Consider the following 16183-nt stretch of genomic DNA (forward strand, 5'->3'; position numbering starts at 1 on the left):
CACACACTATTATTATATACATTTCAGCCATTTGAAAATAGCAGATCTACAAGCACACAATGCGACACATTGTGAGATCTGCCGCTTGTAGATCTGCTATTTTCAAAAGATTATTTTTTTGTGAAAAACTTGTGAAATGGGACATTCTGCATAATGAGTACTTTTACTTTTGATACTTTAAGTACATTTTGAACAGTTTTGTACTCTTACTCAAGTAAACTCAAGTAAAGTGTGTAAACAGGAAACAGGAAACAGGAACAGGAAATGTCTTCCTGCAGGTCAAAGATAACAGTCTCATCAAAATACTGAATAAACAGGGTTTTGCTTCAGTTTGATACAGATGTGATACAAACTAAATGATTGACATTCAGAGATCCAGATGTGTTGTTGCACATCTTTAACCCATTAAGACCTGAGGCCATTCTTTAAACAAATCTAAATTAAAAACTTTTCTTTCCCCAAGATTTTTCAAAAATAGCAGATCTACAAGCTCATAGCGCGGCACTCGGTGCCGCGCTATGAGCTTGTATATCTGCTATTTTTGAATAGCCAAAGAAATCTAAAGTCACACAGATGCGTTCCAGGTCTTAAAGCTGTTACTGGTTCAACTATTACAAAAACAAACACATTTACAAAAAAACAATAAAATAAAGAAATGAAAACCTTCAATGAACAACAGGGTTCAGTCCTAACCCTAATGAACAACAGGGTTCAGTTCTAACCCTAATGAACAACAGGGTTCAGTCCTAACCCTAATGAACAACAGGGTTCAGTTCTAACCCTAATGAACAACAGGGTTTAGTCCTAACCCTAATGAACAACAGGGTTTAGTCCTAACCCTAATGAACAACAGGGTTCAGTTCTAACCCTAATGAACAACAGCGCATCACTTCCGGTGGTGCGACTATGTTTTCATTCCCACTAACAATATTTCTACACGGAACACTAACACCACTTCTCCCAGAGAACATGGATGGTTTTGGTTATAAGCCCACTTGTTTCTATGATGAAAGAGCAAGTTAAAATGTGAATATCTTTCCGTTGCTTTGTCTCTTGAGAGATTAGGTCTCTAGGACGCGCCTCACCAGCCAACACACAGGAGGCTGGAGAGGTTTCACACCAACACCATGATGAGATGGTGAAGGTCTTAATAACCTTGTGGAGAGGTTTCACACCAACACCATGATGAAGGTCTTAATAACCCTGTGGAGAGGTTTCACACCAACACCATGATGAAGGTCTTAATAACCCTGTGGAGAGGTTTCACACCAACACCATGATGAGATGATGAAGGTCATAATAACATCATGATGAGACGGTGAAGGTCTTAATAACCCTGTGGAGAGGTTTCACACCAACACCATGATGAGATGATGAAGGTCATAATAACCCTGTGGAGAGGTTTCACACCAACACCATGATGAGATGATGAAGGTCATAATAACCCTGTGGAGAGGTTTCACACCAACACCATGATGAGATGATGAAGGTCTTAATAACCCTGTGGAGAGGTTTCACACCAACACCATGATGAGATGATGAAGGTCATAATAACACCATGATGAGATGATGAAGGTCATAATAACCCTGTGGAGAGGTTTCACACCAACACCATGATGAGATGGTGAAGGTCTTAATAACCCTGTGGAGAGGTTTCACACCAACACCATGATGAGACGATGAAGGTCTTAATAACCCTGTGGAGAGGTTTCACACCAACACCATGATGAGATGATGAAGGTCTTAATAACCCTGTGGAGAGGTTTCACACCAACACCATGATGAGATGGTGAAGATCTTAATAACCCTGTGGAGAGGTTTCACACCAACACCATGATGAGATGATGAAGGTCTTAATAACCCTGTGGAGAGGTTTCACACCAACACCATGATGAGATGATGAAGGTCTTAATAACCCTGTGGAGAGGTTTCACACCAACACCATGATGAGATGATGAAGGTCATAATAACCCTGTGGAGAGGTTTCACACCAACACCATGATGAGATGATGAAGGTCTTAATAACCCTGTGGAGAGGTTTCACACCAACACCATGATGAGATGATGAAGGTCTTAATAACCCTGTGGAGAGGTTTCACACCAACACCATGATGAGATGATGAAGGTCATAATAACCCTGTAGAGAGGTTTCACACCAACATCATGATGAGATGGTGAAGGTCTTAATAACCCTGTGGAGAGGTTTCACACCAACACCATGATGAGATGATGAAGGTCTTAATAACCCTGTGGAGAGGTTTCACACCAACACCATGATGAGATGGTGAAGGTCATAATAACCCTGTGGAGAGGTTTCACACCAACACCATGATGAGATGATGAAGGTCTTAATAACCCTGTGGAGAGGTTTCACACCAACACCATGATGAGATGATGAAGGTCTTAATAACCCTGTGGAGAGGTTTCACACCAACACCATGATGAGATGATGAAGGTCTTAATAACCCTGTGGAGAGGTTTCACACCAACATCATGATGAGATGATGAAGGTCTTAATAACCCTGTGGAGAGGTTTCACACCAACACCATGATGAGATGATGAAGGTCATAATAACCCTGTGGAGAGGTTTCACACCAACATCATGATGAGATGATGAAGGTCTTAATAACCCTGTGGAGAGGTTTCACACCAACATCATGATGAGATGATGAAGGTCATTACAGACAAAGGAGGCTCGGTCTCACATCAGTCAGACAGCAGGTCTCTGAAGGAGCCGAAGCTCACGCTGCGTCTAGGGACCCCGAGGGCCCCAGGGAGGCCAGGGGTCCCAGGGAGGCCAGGGGTCCCAGGGAGGCCAGGGGTCCCAGGGAGGCCAGGGGTCCCAGGGACCCGTGAGGAAGAGGGGCCGGGACCCCCCCCGGCACAGAGGGCGTTGACGGCGATAGAGGGGGGGGCCGGGGGAGCGTTGGTGGTCCTCGGGGGAGCGAGGGACCCGGCGGGCGCCGGCGGGGGTCCAGCGGCCCCTCCCCCTCCTCCTCTGGGCGGTCCGGCCCCTCCCCCTCTGGGCGGTCCGGCCCCTCCCCCTCTGGGCGGTCCGGCCCCTCCCCCTCTGGGCGGTCCGGCCCCGGCCCCTCCCCCTCTGGGCGGTCCGGCCGAGCTGCTGAGGCGGGGGATTCGCTCCATCAGCTTGGACACGCCCCTCCTGCGGTAGAAGGAAGGCGAGGGGGCGGAGCCAGCGGAGTCGGCCTGCTGGACCAGCTGAGCGTAGAGGTCGTGGAACACCTGGAAGTACTCACATGTTTTACTTAAGTAAAAGTATCGATACTGCCATGTAGAAGTACTCTGTTACAAAGTAAAAGTCCGGAATTTTTAATTTACGTAAAAGTAAAAATGTATTGGTATCAAAATGTACTTAAAGTATAGAAGTAAAAGTACTCATTACCCGTTTCACAAGTTAAAAATGCATAAAAATATTTTGTAAATAGCAGATCTACAAGCTCACAATGCGTCACGATGTGACGCATTGTGAGCTTGTAGATCTGCTATTTTCTAATGGCCGAAATGTTTATAGGGCTGAAATGGTTAATGTATGATTTGTAATAGATAGATAGTTTTATTATCATTCAACATATACATGAAATGATCTAAAACACTGTATGATCTAAAATGTGATCTAAATGATCTAAAACACTGTATGATCTAAAATGTGATCTAAATGATCTAAAACACTGTATGATCTAAAATGTGATCTAAATGATCTAAAACACTGTATGATCTAAAATGTGATCTAAATGATCTAAAACACTGTATGATCTAAAATGTGATCTAAATGATCTAAAACACTGTATGATCTAAAATGTGATCTAAATGATCTAAAACACTGTATGATCTAAAATGTGATCTAAATGATCTAAAACACTGTATGATCTAAAATGTGATCTAAATGATCTAAAACACTGTATGATCTAAAATGTGATCTAAATGATCTAAAACACTGTATGATCTAAATGTGATCTAAATGATCTAAAACACTGTATGATCTAAAATGTGATCTAAATGATCTAAAACACTGTATGATCTAAATGTGATCTAAATGATCTAAAACACTGTATGATCTAAAATGTGATCTAAATGATCTAAAACACTGTATGATCTAAAATGTGATCTAAATGATCTAAAACACTGTATGATCTAAAATGTGATCTAAATGATCTAAAACACTGTATGATCTAAAATTAGATCTAAATGATATCTAAATGATCTAAAACACTGTATGATCTAAAATGTTATCTAAATGATCTAAAACACTGTATGATCTAAAATGTTATCTAAATGATCTAAAACACTGTATGATCTAAAATGTTATTTAAATGATCTAAAACACTGTATGATCTAAAATGTGATCTAAATGATCTAAAACACTGTATGATCTAAAATGTGATCTAGATGATCTAAAACACTGTATGATCTAAAATTAGATCTAAATGATCTAAAACACTGTATGATCTAAAACGTGATCTAAATGATCTAAAACACTGTATGATCTAAAACGTGATCTAAATGATGTAAAACACTGTATGATCTAAAATGTGATCTAAATGATCTAAAACACTGTATGATCTAAAATTAGATCTAAATGATCTAAAACACTGTATGATCTAAAATGTGATCTAAATGATCTAAAACACTGTATGATCTAAAATGTGATCTAAATGATCTAAAACACTGTATGATCTAAAATGTGATCTAAATGATCTAAAACACTGTATGATCTAAAATGTGATCTAAATGATCTAAAACACTGTATGATCTCAAATGTGATCTAAATGATCTAAAACACTGTATGATCTAAAACACTGTATGATCTCAAATGTGATCTAAATGATCTAAAACACTGTATGATCTAAAATTAGATCTAAATGATCTAAAACACTGTATGATCTAAAATTAGATCTAAATGATCTAAAACACTGTATGATCTAAAATGTGATCTAAATGATCTAAAACACTGTATGATCTAAAATGTGATCTAAATGATCTAAAACACTCCGTGTTTAACAACCATCAGGGAGTGGATCATACTGGAGATAAATATTCTGTGTCTAGTTGAAAAGGCTGCATGATTAATAATAATAGTCTAATTATACAAAGTAACTAAAGTTTTCAAATAATTGTAGTGAAGTAAAAAGTACAATATTTGCCTCTGAGATGTAGTGGAGTAGAAGTAAAAGTACTGAAAATGGTAAAGTTAAAAAAAATCTTTAAAAGTGTACTTATAAGTACAGTACTTGAGTAAATGTACTTAGTTGGTACCTGGGTGGTCTCGTCCAGGCCGTCGCGCGCAGAGATCTCCCAGAACGGCAGCTTCAGGCCGCGGGCCAAGCCCCGCCCCTCCTCCTGGCTCACCATGCGGTCGTACTGCAGGTCCCTCTTATTGGCCACCACCGCCACGGGGGGGCGGGGCTCGCCACTGGCCACGCCCCCCCGCCGCCCCCCGCTGACGTGGTTGACCAGGAAGCAGAGACGCATCACCTCGTCAAAGCTGCACCTGTCAATCATCACAGAAATAAGGATTTATACATTAGACACAAGTCCCAGCTTCCGTTAGCATTCATTTCCCCTCGCCACTGATTTCATTGTTTCGGGCAAAACAACAACAACAACATATAACATGTCACTACAAGACTAGCCACAACGTGCGCGATGAATTTAGGGGTGGCGTAGGCTACTTTTCAGGGTGGCGTAGGCTACTTTTCATTGCTCACTACACATTTGCCCCCTCGGAGCATAATTAATTGCGGCCAGCACAAACTCACCACATTCTGGGGACACCCTTTTGTTCCCTTTAGCGCAGGGCTACTCAACTTAAGATGGCTCAGGGGCCACTCAGCAAAATACCAAAAGTCCAAGGGGCCGCCATAAAAATGACGGTCCTATTTTGGATTTTTCGATTTTGTAACGCACAAGAAAATGTACATTTTGACATCATATTCTTTTCACTGTACCAGTTTATTTTGTGTTGTGTGTATGTCCAGTGGCAGACACCTATCCTGGGCGCGCGGCGAAGCCGCGCGGCCGGAAAAATTTGGGGGTCAGACCCCCCCAAAAACCCGAAATGCATAGAAAACTATGCATTATACCTGTAACAATTGACGCACCTGTATGTATGTCTGTTTGTTTTTGAAAAATGTTTTAGCAACCCATATATTTGAACGGAAATGTATATTTTTATCCTGTGCTTAAAAAAAAAAAGGCCGCGGGTTGAGTAGCGCTGCTTTAGCGTGAGTACCGCCGAGTGAAACCGAACACAGCCGACGCAAGACGACGCGGCCGCCATTGAAATCTCCCCATCTGCACAACAACAACAACAACACCACACACGACCACTTCGCTTCAACCCCCGCAGTTGCTTTCACTTTGGTCATGTCTCTCTATCACACCACACTCACGCTAATATGTCATGCACATCCCACACAAAACATTAAAACACGCCAGGGTCTCAACGCAGCCGCTAACAACAACACCGAGTCGGCACTCTGGGTTGCCAGGTTGGAGGGCATACAAGCAGACAGGTCAGTGTTGCCAGATGTGCGCCAGAAACAAGCAACCACCTTAATGAAAAAAAAAAGCCAGCCGAAGGGGTCCGCGATGTTTCGCGGGGGTCCCAAGACTCCCAGGTGGTCCGCAGACCCCCAGGGGGTCCCCCATGTGTTTTTTGTTAAAAAAAAAAAGTTAACTTTTTTTTTGGACATTTTTACCCCACAATTTTGGAACCCCAAAATAAGCGAGCCCTCACTAGAGCAACGTGCGCGGCTAGGGGGCAGGGCGCCCGGACCTCTAGTTATATACATTATGTAATTTATAAATGTCAACCTGGTATATCCCATAGTTACAATGTAAAAATTATTATTATTTTTGACAGTTTATTGTTTAGACCAGAGGTCTTCAACAGGGGGTCCGGGACCCCTAGGGGGTCCTCACAGGGGGTCCAGGACACCTAGGGGGTCCTCAGAGTTACTACAGGGGGTCTGCCAAATCTTTGTGTGGTTTTTACATTAACCACTTCAACAAGCATTAACCAAGCCTATTCTGAGGAGAACTTTAGACGAAAATAACAAATCTACAAGCGCGACGCATTTGCATTGTATTCTATGATCATATAGTTTACTGAGACACTACACTGTCTCTGTATTCTATGATCATATAGTTTACTGAGACACTACACTGTCTCTCTGTATTCTATGATCCTATAGTTTACTAAGACACTACACTGTCTCTCTGTATTCTATGATCCTATAGTTTACTGAGACACTACACTGTCTCTGTATTCTATGATCCTATAGTTTACTAAGACACTACACTGTCTCTCTGTATTCTATGATCCTATAGTTTACTGAGACACTACACTGTCTCTGTATTCTATGATCCTATAGTTTACTGAGACACTACACTGTCTCTCTGTATTCTATGATCCTATAGTTTACTGAGACACTACACTGTCTCTGTATTCTATGATCCTATAGTTTACTGAGACACTACACTGTCTCTGTATTCTATGATCCTATAGTTTACTGAGACACTACACTGTCTCTGTATTCTATGATCCTATAGTTTACTGAGACACTACACTGTCTCTGTATTCTATGATCCTATAGTTTACTGAGACACTACACTGTCTCTGTATTCTATGATCCTATAGTTTACTGAGACACTACACTGTCTCTCTGTATTCTATGATCCTATAGTTTACTGAGACACTACACTGTCTCTGTATTCTATGATCCTATAGTTTACTGAGACACTACACTGTCTCTGTATTCTATGATCCTATAGTTTACTGAGACACTACACTGTCTCTGTATTCTATGATCCTATAGTTTACTGAGACACTACACTGTCTCTCTGTATTCTATGATCCTATAGTTTACTGAGACACTACACTGTCTCTCTGTATTCTATGATCCTATAGTTTACTGAGACACTACACTGTCTTTGTATTCTATGATCCTATAGTTTACTGAGACACTACACTGTCTCTCTGTATTCTATGATCCTATAGTTTACTGAGACACTACACTGTCTCTGTATTCTATGATCCTATAGTTTACTGAGACACTACACTGTCTCTGTATTCTATGATCATATAGTTTACTGAGACACTACACTGTCTCTGTATTCTATGATCCTATAGTTTACTGAGACACTACACTGTCTCTGTATTCTATGATCCTATAGTTTACTGAGACACTACACTGTCTTTGTATTCTATGATCCTATAGTTTACTGAGACACTACACTGTCTCTCTGTATTCTATGATCCTATAGTTTACTGAGACACTACACTGTCTCTGTATTCTATGATCCTATAGTTTACTGAGACACTACACTGTCTCTGTATTCTATGATCCTATAGTTTACTGAGACACTACACTGTCTCTGTATTCTATGATCATATAGTTTACTGAGACACTACACTGTCTCTGTATTCTATGATCCTATAGTTTACTGAGACACTACACTGTCTCTCTGTATTCTATGATCCTATAGTTTACTGAGACACTACACTGTCTCTCTGTATTCTATGATCCTATAGTTTACTGAGACACTACACTGTCTCTCTGTATTCTATGATCCTATAGTTTACTGAGACACTACACTGTCTCTGTATTCTATGATCCTATAGTTTACTGAGACACTACACTGTCTCTGTATTCTATGATCCTATAGTTTACTGAGACACTACACTGTCTCTGTATTCTATGATCCTATAGTTTACTGAGACACTACACTGTCTCTCTGTATTCTATGATCCTATAGTTTACTGAGACACTACACTGTCTCTGTATTCTATGATCCTATAGTTTACTGAGACACTACACTGTCTCTCTGTATTCTATGATCCTATAGTTTACTGAGACACTACACTGTCTCTCTGTATTCTATGATCCTATAGTTTACTGAGACACTACACTGTCTCTGTATTCTATGATCCTATAGTTTACTGAGACACTACACTGTCTCTCTGTATTCTATGATCCTATAGTTTACTGAGACACTACACTGTCTCTCTGTATTCTATGATCCTATAGTTTACTGAGACACTACACTGTCTCTGTATTCTATGATCCTATAGTTTACTGAGACACTACACTGTCTCTCTGTATGCTATGATCCTATAGTTTACTGAGACACTACACTGTCTCTGTATTCTATGATCCTATAGTTTACTGAGACACTGACTACACTGTCTCTGTATTCTATGATCCTATAGTTTACTGAGACACTACACTGTCTCTGTATTCTATGATCCTATAGTTTACTGAGACACTACACTGTCTCTGTATTCTATGATCCTATAGTTTACTGAGACACTACACTGTCTCTCTGTATTCTATGATCCTATAGTTTACTGAGACACTACACTGTCTCTGTATTATATGATCCTATAGTTTACTGAGACACTACACTGTCTCTCTGTATTCTATGATCCTATAGTTTACTGAGACACTACACTGTCTCTGTATTCTATGATCCTATAGTTTACTGAGACACTACACTGTCTCTGTATTCTATGATCCTATAGTTTACTGAGACACTACACTGTCTCTGTATTCTATGATCCTATAGTTTACTGAGACACTACACTGTCTCTGTATTCTATGATCCTATAGTTTACTGAGACACTACACTGTCTCTCTGTATTCTATGATCCTATAGTTTACTGAGACACTACACTGTCTCTGTATTCTATGATCCTATAGTTTACTGAGACACTACACTGTCTCTGTATTCTATGATCCTATAGTTTACTGAGACACTACACTGTCTCTGTATTCTATGATCCTATAGTTTACTGAGACACTACACTGTCTCTCTGTATTCTATGATCCTATAGTTTACTGAGACACTACACTGTCTCTCTGTATTCTATGATCCTATAGTTTACTGAGACACTACACTGTCTTTGTATTCTATGATCCTATAGTTTACTGAGACACTACACTGTCTCTCTGTATTCTATGATCCTATAGTTTACTGAGACACTACACTGTCTCTGTATTCTATGATCCTATAGTTTACTGAGACACTACACTGTCTCTGTATTCTATGATCCTATAGTTTACTGAGACACTACACTGTCTCTCTGTATTCTATGATCCTATAGTTTACTGAGACACTACACTGTCTCTGTATTCTATGATCCTATAGTTTACTGAGACACTACACTGTCTCTGTATTCTATGATCCTATAGTTTACTGAGACACTACACTGTCTCTGTATTCTATGATCCTATAGTTTACTGAGACACTACACTGTCTCTCTGTATTCTATGATCCTATAGTTTACTGAGACACTACACTGTCTCTCTGTATTCTATGATCCTATAGTTTACTGAGACACTACACTGTCTTTGTATTCTATGATCCTATAGTTTACTGAGACACTACACTGTCTCTCTGTATTCTATGATCCTATAGTTTACTGAGACACTACACTGTCTCTGTATTCTATGATCCTATAGTTTACTGAGACACTACACTGTCTCTGTATTCTATGATCATATAGTTTACTGAGACACTACACTGTCTCTGTATTCTATGATCCTATAGTTTACTGAGACACTACACTGTCTCTGTATTCTATGATCCTATAGTTTACTGAGACACTACACTGTCTTTGTATTCTATGATCCTATAGTTTACTGAGACACTACACTGTCTCTCTGTATTCTATGATCCTATAGTTTACTGAGACACTACACTGTCTCTGTATTCTATGATCCTATAGTTTACTGAGACACTACACTGTCTCTGTATTCTATGATCCTATAGTTTACTGAGACACTACACTGTCTCTGTATTCTATGATCATATAGTTTACTGAGACACTACACTGTCTCTGTATTCTATGATCCTATAGTTTACTGAGACACTACACTGTCTCTCTGTATTCTATGATCCTATAGTTTACTGAGACACTACACTGTCTCTCTGTATTCTATGATCCTATAGTTTACTGAGACACTACACTGTCTCTCTGTATTCTATGATCCTATAGTTTACTGAGACACTACACTGTCTCTGTATTCTATGATCCTATAGTTTACTGAGACACTACACTGTCTCTGTATTCTATGATCATATAGTTTACTGAGACACTACACTGTCTCTGTATTCTATGATCCTATAGTTTACTGAGACACTACACTGTCTCTGTATTCTATGATCCTATAGTTTACTGAGACACTACACTGTCTCTATGTATTCTATGATCCTATAGTTTACTGAGACACTACACTGTCTCTCTGTATTCTATGATCCTATAGTTTACTGAGACACTACACTGTCTCTCTGTATTCTATGATCCTATAGTTTACTGAGACACTACACTGTCTCTGTATTCTATGATCCTATAGTTTACTGAGACACTACACTGTCTCTGTATTCTATGATCCTATAGTTTACTGAGACACTACACTGTCTCTCTGTATTCTATGATCCTATAGTTTACTGAGACACTACACTGTCTCTGTATTCTATGATCCTATAGTTTACTGAGACACTACACTGTCTCTCTGTATTCTATGATCCTATAGTTTACTGAGACACTACACTGTCTCTCTGTATTCTATGATCCTATAGTTTACTGAGACACTACACTGTCTCTCTGTATTCTAGGATCCTATAGTTTACTGAGACACTACACTGTCTCTGTATTCTATGATCCTATAGTTTACTGAGACACTACACTGTCTCTGTATTCTATGATCCTATAGTTTACTGAGACACTACACTGTCTCTGTATTCTATGATCCTATAGTTTACTGAGACACTACACTGTCTCTGTATTCTATGATCCTATAGTTTACTGAGACACTACACTGTCTCTCTGTATTCTATGATCCTATAGTTTACTGAGACACTACACTGTCTCTGTATTCTATGTGTTTACCTTGTTTACTGTAAGTCACTCTGGATGAAGAACGTCTGATAAATGTCTAAATTGTTAATAAATAATAAACTGTACAATACATCATGGATCTTCAACAGGGGGTCCAGGACCCGTAGGGGTCCTTAGAGTTACTACAGGGGGGGGGCTCCAAATATGATAATGAAAATGATAGGAATCCAACACATTGACAGAAAAGATAACGTGTAAAATAAGCAAACAAACAAATGTTGATTGAAAGAACATTGATGACAATGTCTGTCAAACATCTATGAAATCTATGATAAAGTTTAATCTGCAACACAATGTTATAACATATGTAGTGGGGGTCCCTGCTTCATATCTCTCAGCTAAGGGGTCCCTGCTTCATCTCTGTCTCAGCTAAGGTGTCCCTGCGTCATCTCTCTCTCAGCTAAGGTGTCCCTGCTTCATCTCTCTCAGCTAAGGGGTCCCTGCTTCATCTGTCTCTCAGCTAAGGGGTCCCTGCTTCATCTCTCTCAGCTAAGGGGTCCCTGCTTCATCTCTCTCAGCTAAGGGGTCCCTGCTTCATCTCTCTCTCAGCTAAGGGGTCCCTGCTTCATCTCTCTCTCAGCTAAGGGGTCCCTGCTTCATCTCTCTCTCAGCTAAGGGGTCCCTGCTTCATCTCTCTCTCAGCTAAGGGGTCACTGCTTCATCTCTCTCTCAGCTAAGGGGTCCCTGCTTCATCTGTCTCTCAGCTAAGGGGTCCCTGCTTCATCTGTCTCTCAGCTAAGGGGTCCCTGCTTCATCTCTCTCTCAGCTAAGGGGTCCCTGCTTCATCTCTCTCTCAGCTAAGGGGTCCCTGCTTCATCTGTCTCTCAGCTAAGGGGTCCCTGCTTCATCTGTCTCTTAGCTAAGGGGTCCCTGCTTCATCTCTCTCTCAGCTAAGGGGTCCCTGCTTCATCTGTCTCTCAGCTAAGGGGTCCCTGGGCTGATAGACGTTGAAGGACCCTGCCTGATACATATGATTATAATGAATGCTCACCTGTCAGTCACAGAGTAGACGATCAGGAAGCCGTCGCCCCACTTGATCTTCTCCTCGATCAGGAGGGCATCCTCCTCCTGCACAGAGAGGTCAGATAGCATCTGTTGAAGCGGTCCAGATGCTAGACAGGAGAATGTGCAGGGCAGCCATTCAGGAATCCAGAGTTGGTGTTGGCTAGACCGCATCCTCGCATCGCATCGTTATAACATTAAGTATTAATCTCTATACTGTGTTTTGCTAAATGACTTGTTGCTAAGTGTACAGAGACCTCTTGGGGTGATGTTGCACTATAAATAAATAAAATAAAAAGTGATATTAAACTCATATTAAATCATAACAGCTCACCTGTCCTGCTGTGTCCAATATCTCAAAGTTCACCACGTCTCCTCCAATAGACACCTCATGTCTGTAGATGCTCTCTATAATAATAATAATAATAGACATGAATAATACATCATTTGTAACACACTTTACATTTTTACAAAACTAAAAGTGCTTCAAGGTTTAAAAACAATAGCATAACAAATAACAACGACATTAGACCCAACTTGTACTTGTGTTAAAAAAGTAGATTAAAAACTAATGCATAGAAAATAAGATCGAAGGGAATGCTTTGTTAAAAAGGTCCTTTGTTTTGTCTGTACAATGGAACATCAATACAACCTCATGTGTGTAGATGTTCTAATGAATACATAACGTCATAATGAATGACATTTTACATTATAAAGTCATACATATATGATGTTAAATATGACAGTCAAACATACCCAACGTAGGATCATATTCTCCAATGAATCTTCTAGTGATAAACCTTACAGCCATGGCTGGAAAAAAAATAGATTACATTACATCAATAGACAGACAGCAGACAGACAGACAGACAGACAGACAGACAGACAGACAGACAGACAGCACTGTCAACTCTTGACAACTCTTGAACCTACGGTTCAAGAGTTATAGGCCAAAACGTAAAGTGGTCTGTTATAGCGCCACCATGAGGCTGACTGATGTAATTATTTTTTAAATAATTTCGCACTAAATTATGAACCTCCCCTAAAAGTCTTGTAACTGTAGCCCTTACGGTTTCTGAGATAAAAATACTTGAATGGGAGTTTTTTCATTTTTCCATTAAAGTGGATGGGGAAATTTAATGCACTAATAAATCAATATCAATTAAACTATGTAACCAATCCCTTAGCAATACAAGCACACCATTCCCGGTGAAACCGGTCATTTTGACATTTGGCATGAAATTGGGGGAAAAAAACTGTGGGAGGAGATGCAGGCCAAAATAAAGTTTATCTAGAATAAATAAAGTGTATAGAGTACTATAGTGTGGTTGCCCTGTTAGGGCAACCACACTAATAACTAGAAAAAGTGGTCCTCAGAGCACAGGTCTCAGGTAGGTTATTGTGGGCCAGCAATGTTTGGAATTCGCCAATCAGGATGGAAAATGAGAAATCGGAGGGATCCGTCTTGATCACTTGACTAGATACTGTGTACTGATTTGCGTGATGTCTGGAATACATTTGTATAGGAGTAATATACAAAAATGATTTGCAAGAATCGGCCTCCTGTTGGCGCTATAATAGGGCAATGTTAAAAGGGTGGCATTTGTTTCTCAACGTAGTGCAGCTGTGCGCGCAAAGTTTCACCGCAATTGGACGCTGCGTTCATGATTTGCAGCATTTTGTTCAAAACGGGGCCACTCCTGCAAACTTAAAGGTATCATGACATTCATTTTCACTTTTTTTATTTTCAATGTTTTATTTGGGGTTTTATGACTTCAATTACACCCAAAAAATCTGAACTTTGAACATTCAGTGGATTTTCTGTGGTCTGGGGTTTTCTGAATAATTAGGCTGAAAAGTAATCTGAGCTTGGCCCTTCGACAGTGAGGTCACAGTCAATTAATCCCGCCCACTCTCCTCCTCGCCCCTCCCCTCCCCTATCCTTTCCTTTGGGGGGGGCGGAGCAGAGGCGATGATTGACAGGCAAAATCCCTCACTAGCGACACCCGCAGGCAAAGATTTATTTTTTCATTGCAGTTGAAAAGGTTTTAGAAATGTGAGAGAAAAACACCTGCCATTGATCACTGGAATGGAATTTTCACTTAAAACTTTTTGTACACTTTTGAAGGACCAGGACAAAGACTTTGAATGTGGTGTAAAAGTGAATGTCATTAAACCTTTAAGATGTCAATCTTAGCCAATCAGGATGGAATATGAAAAATCTAACAGATCCGTCCTGATCACATGACTATAGAGATTTGCTGCAATTTAGATGCAATCTGAAGGAGTAATACCAAAAAAAGTGTTACATAAGTCGGCCTCCTGGTGGCGCTACAAAAGGCAGATGTGAAAAATGCAGGGCAAAGGTTTTTCCTTGGCCTCTAGGGAGTGCGCATACAAAGTTTTACACAGAGCGGTGCAGTTTTAGGTAAAAACACGAATCAGCCTGTTATAGCGCCACCATGAGGCTGATTTGAAAATTAGGAATGTGCGTGCAATATTTCAGGGAAATTGCATGCTGTGTTCATGATTTGATGCAAACTTTGAAAGCCTATTTTAGCCAATCAGGATGGAATATGAAAAACACACACACACACACACAAACACGGACGGACAGACAGGGTGCAAAACATACTCTCTCGCCATGCCTTTCGGTCTGGCGGAGACAATTATTATTATTATAATAATGAACCTGTTTTGCCGACAGCAGCCTGTCCCAGGATGACGATCCTAACCGTCCTGTTGGCCAGAGGTAGGCTACCTGTCCTCCGCAGAGTCCTGGAGAACCCGCCGAAGTTTGACCCAGACATCCTGGACTCACTGTCCATTTACCATTAAACTACTGTCCATCTATAAACTACTGTCCATTTACCATTAAACTACTGTCCATCTATAAACTACTGTCCATTTACCATTAAACTACTGTCCATCTATAAACTACTGTCCATTTACCATTAAACTACTGTCCATCTATAAACTACTATCTATAAACTACTGTCCATGTACCATTAAACTACTGTCCATCTATAAACTACTATCTATAAACTACTGTCCATTTACCATTAAACTACTGTCCATCTATAAACTACTGTCCATCTATAAACTACTGTCCATTTACCATTAAACTACTGTCCATCTATAAACTACTGTCCATTTACCATTAAACTACTGTCCATCTATAAACTACTGTCCATTTACCATTAAACTACTGTCCATCTATAAACTACTATCTATAAACTACTGTCCATTTACCATTA

General features: G+C 40.1%; 1 protein-coding gene across 1 annotated transcript; it reads right to left on the reverse strand.

Moving 5' to 3' along the window:
* Nucleotides 1-2707: 2707 nt before the first annotated feature.
* On the reverse strand, nt 2708-15736 carry LOC308082055 (ras-related and estrogen-regulated growth inhibitor-like; the record flags this gene model as incomplete). The annotated part of the gene is made up of 6 exons (XM_080423664.1): nt 2708-3244; nt 5276-5510; nt 12916-12992; nt 13261-13334; nt 13683-13739; nt 15619-15736. 6 exons carry the CDS (start codon nt 15734-15736, stop codon nt 2708-2710), a joined length of 1098 nt encoding a protein of 365 aa, XP_080279790.1.
* Nucleotides 15737-16183: the final 447 nt, after the last annotated feature.

This window comes from Gymnoscopelus braueri, assembly GCF_963280865.1.
Source record: "Gymnoscopelus braueri genome assembly, chromosome: 1".
NCBI lineage: Eukaryota > Metazoa > Chordata > Actinopteri > Myctophiformes > Myctophidae > Gymnoscopelus > Gymnoscopelus braueri.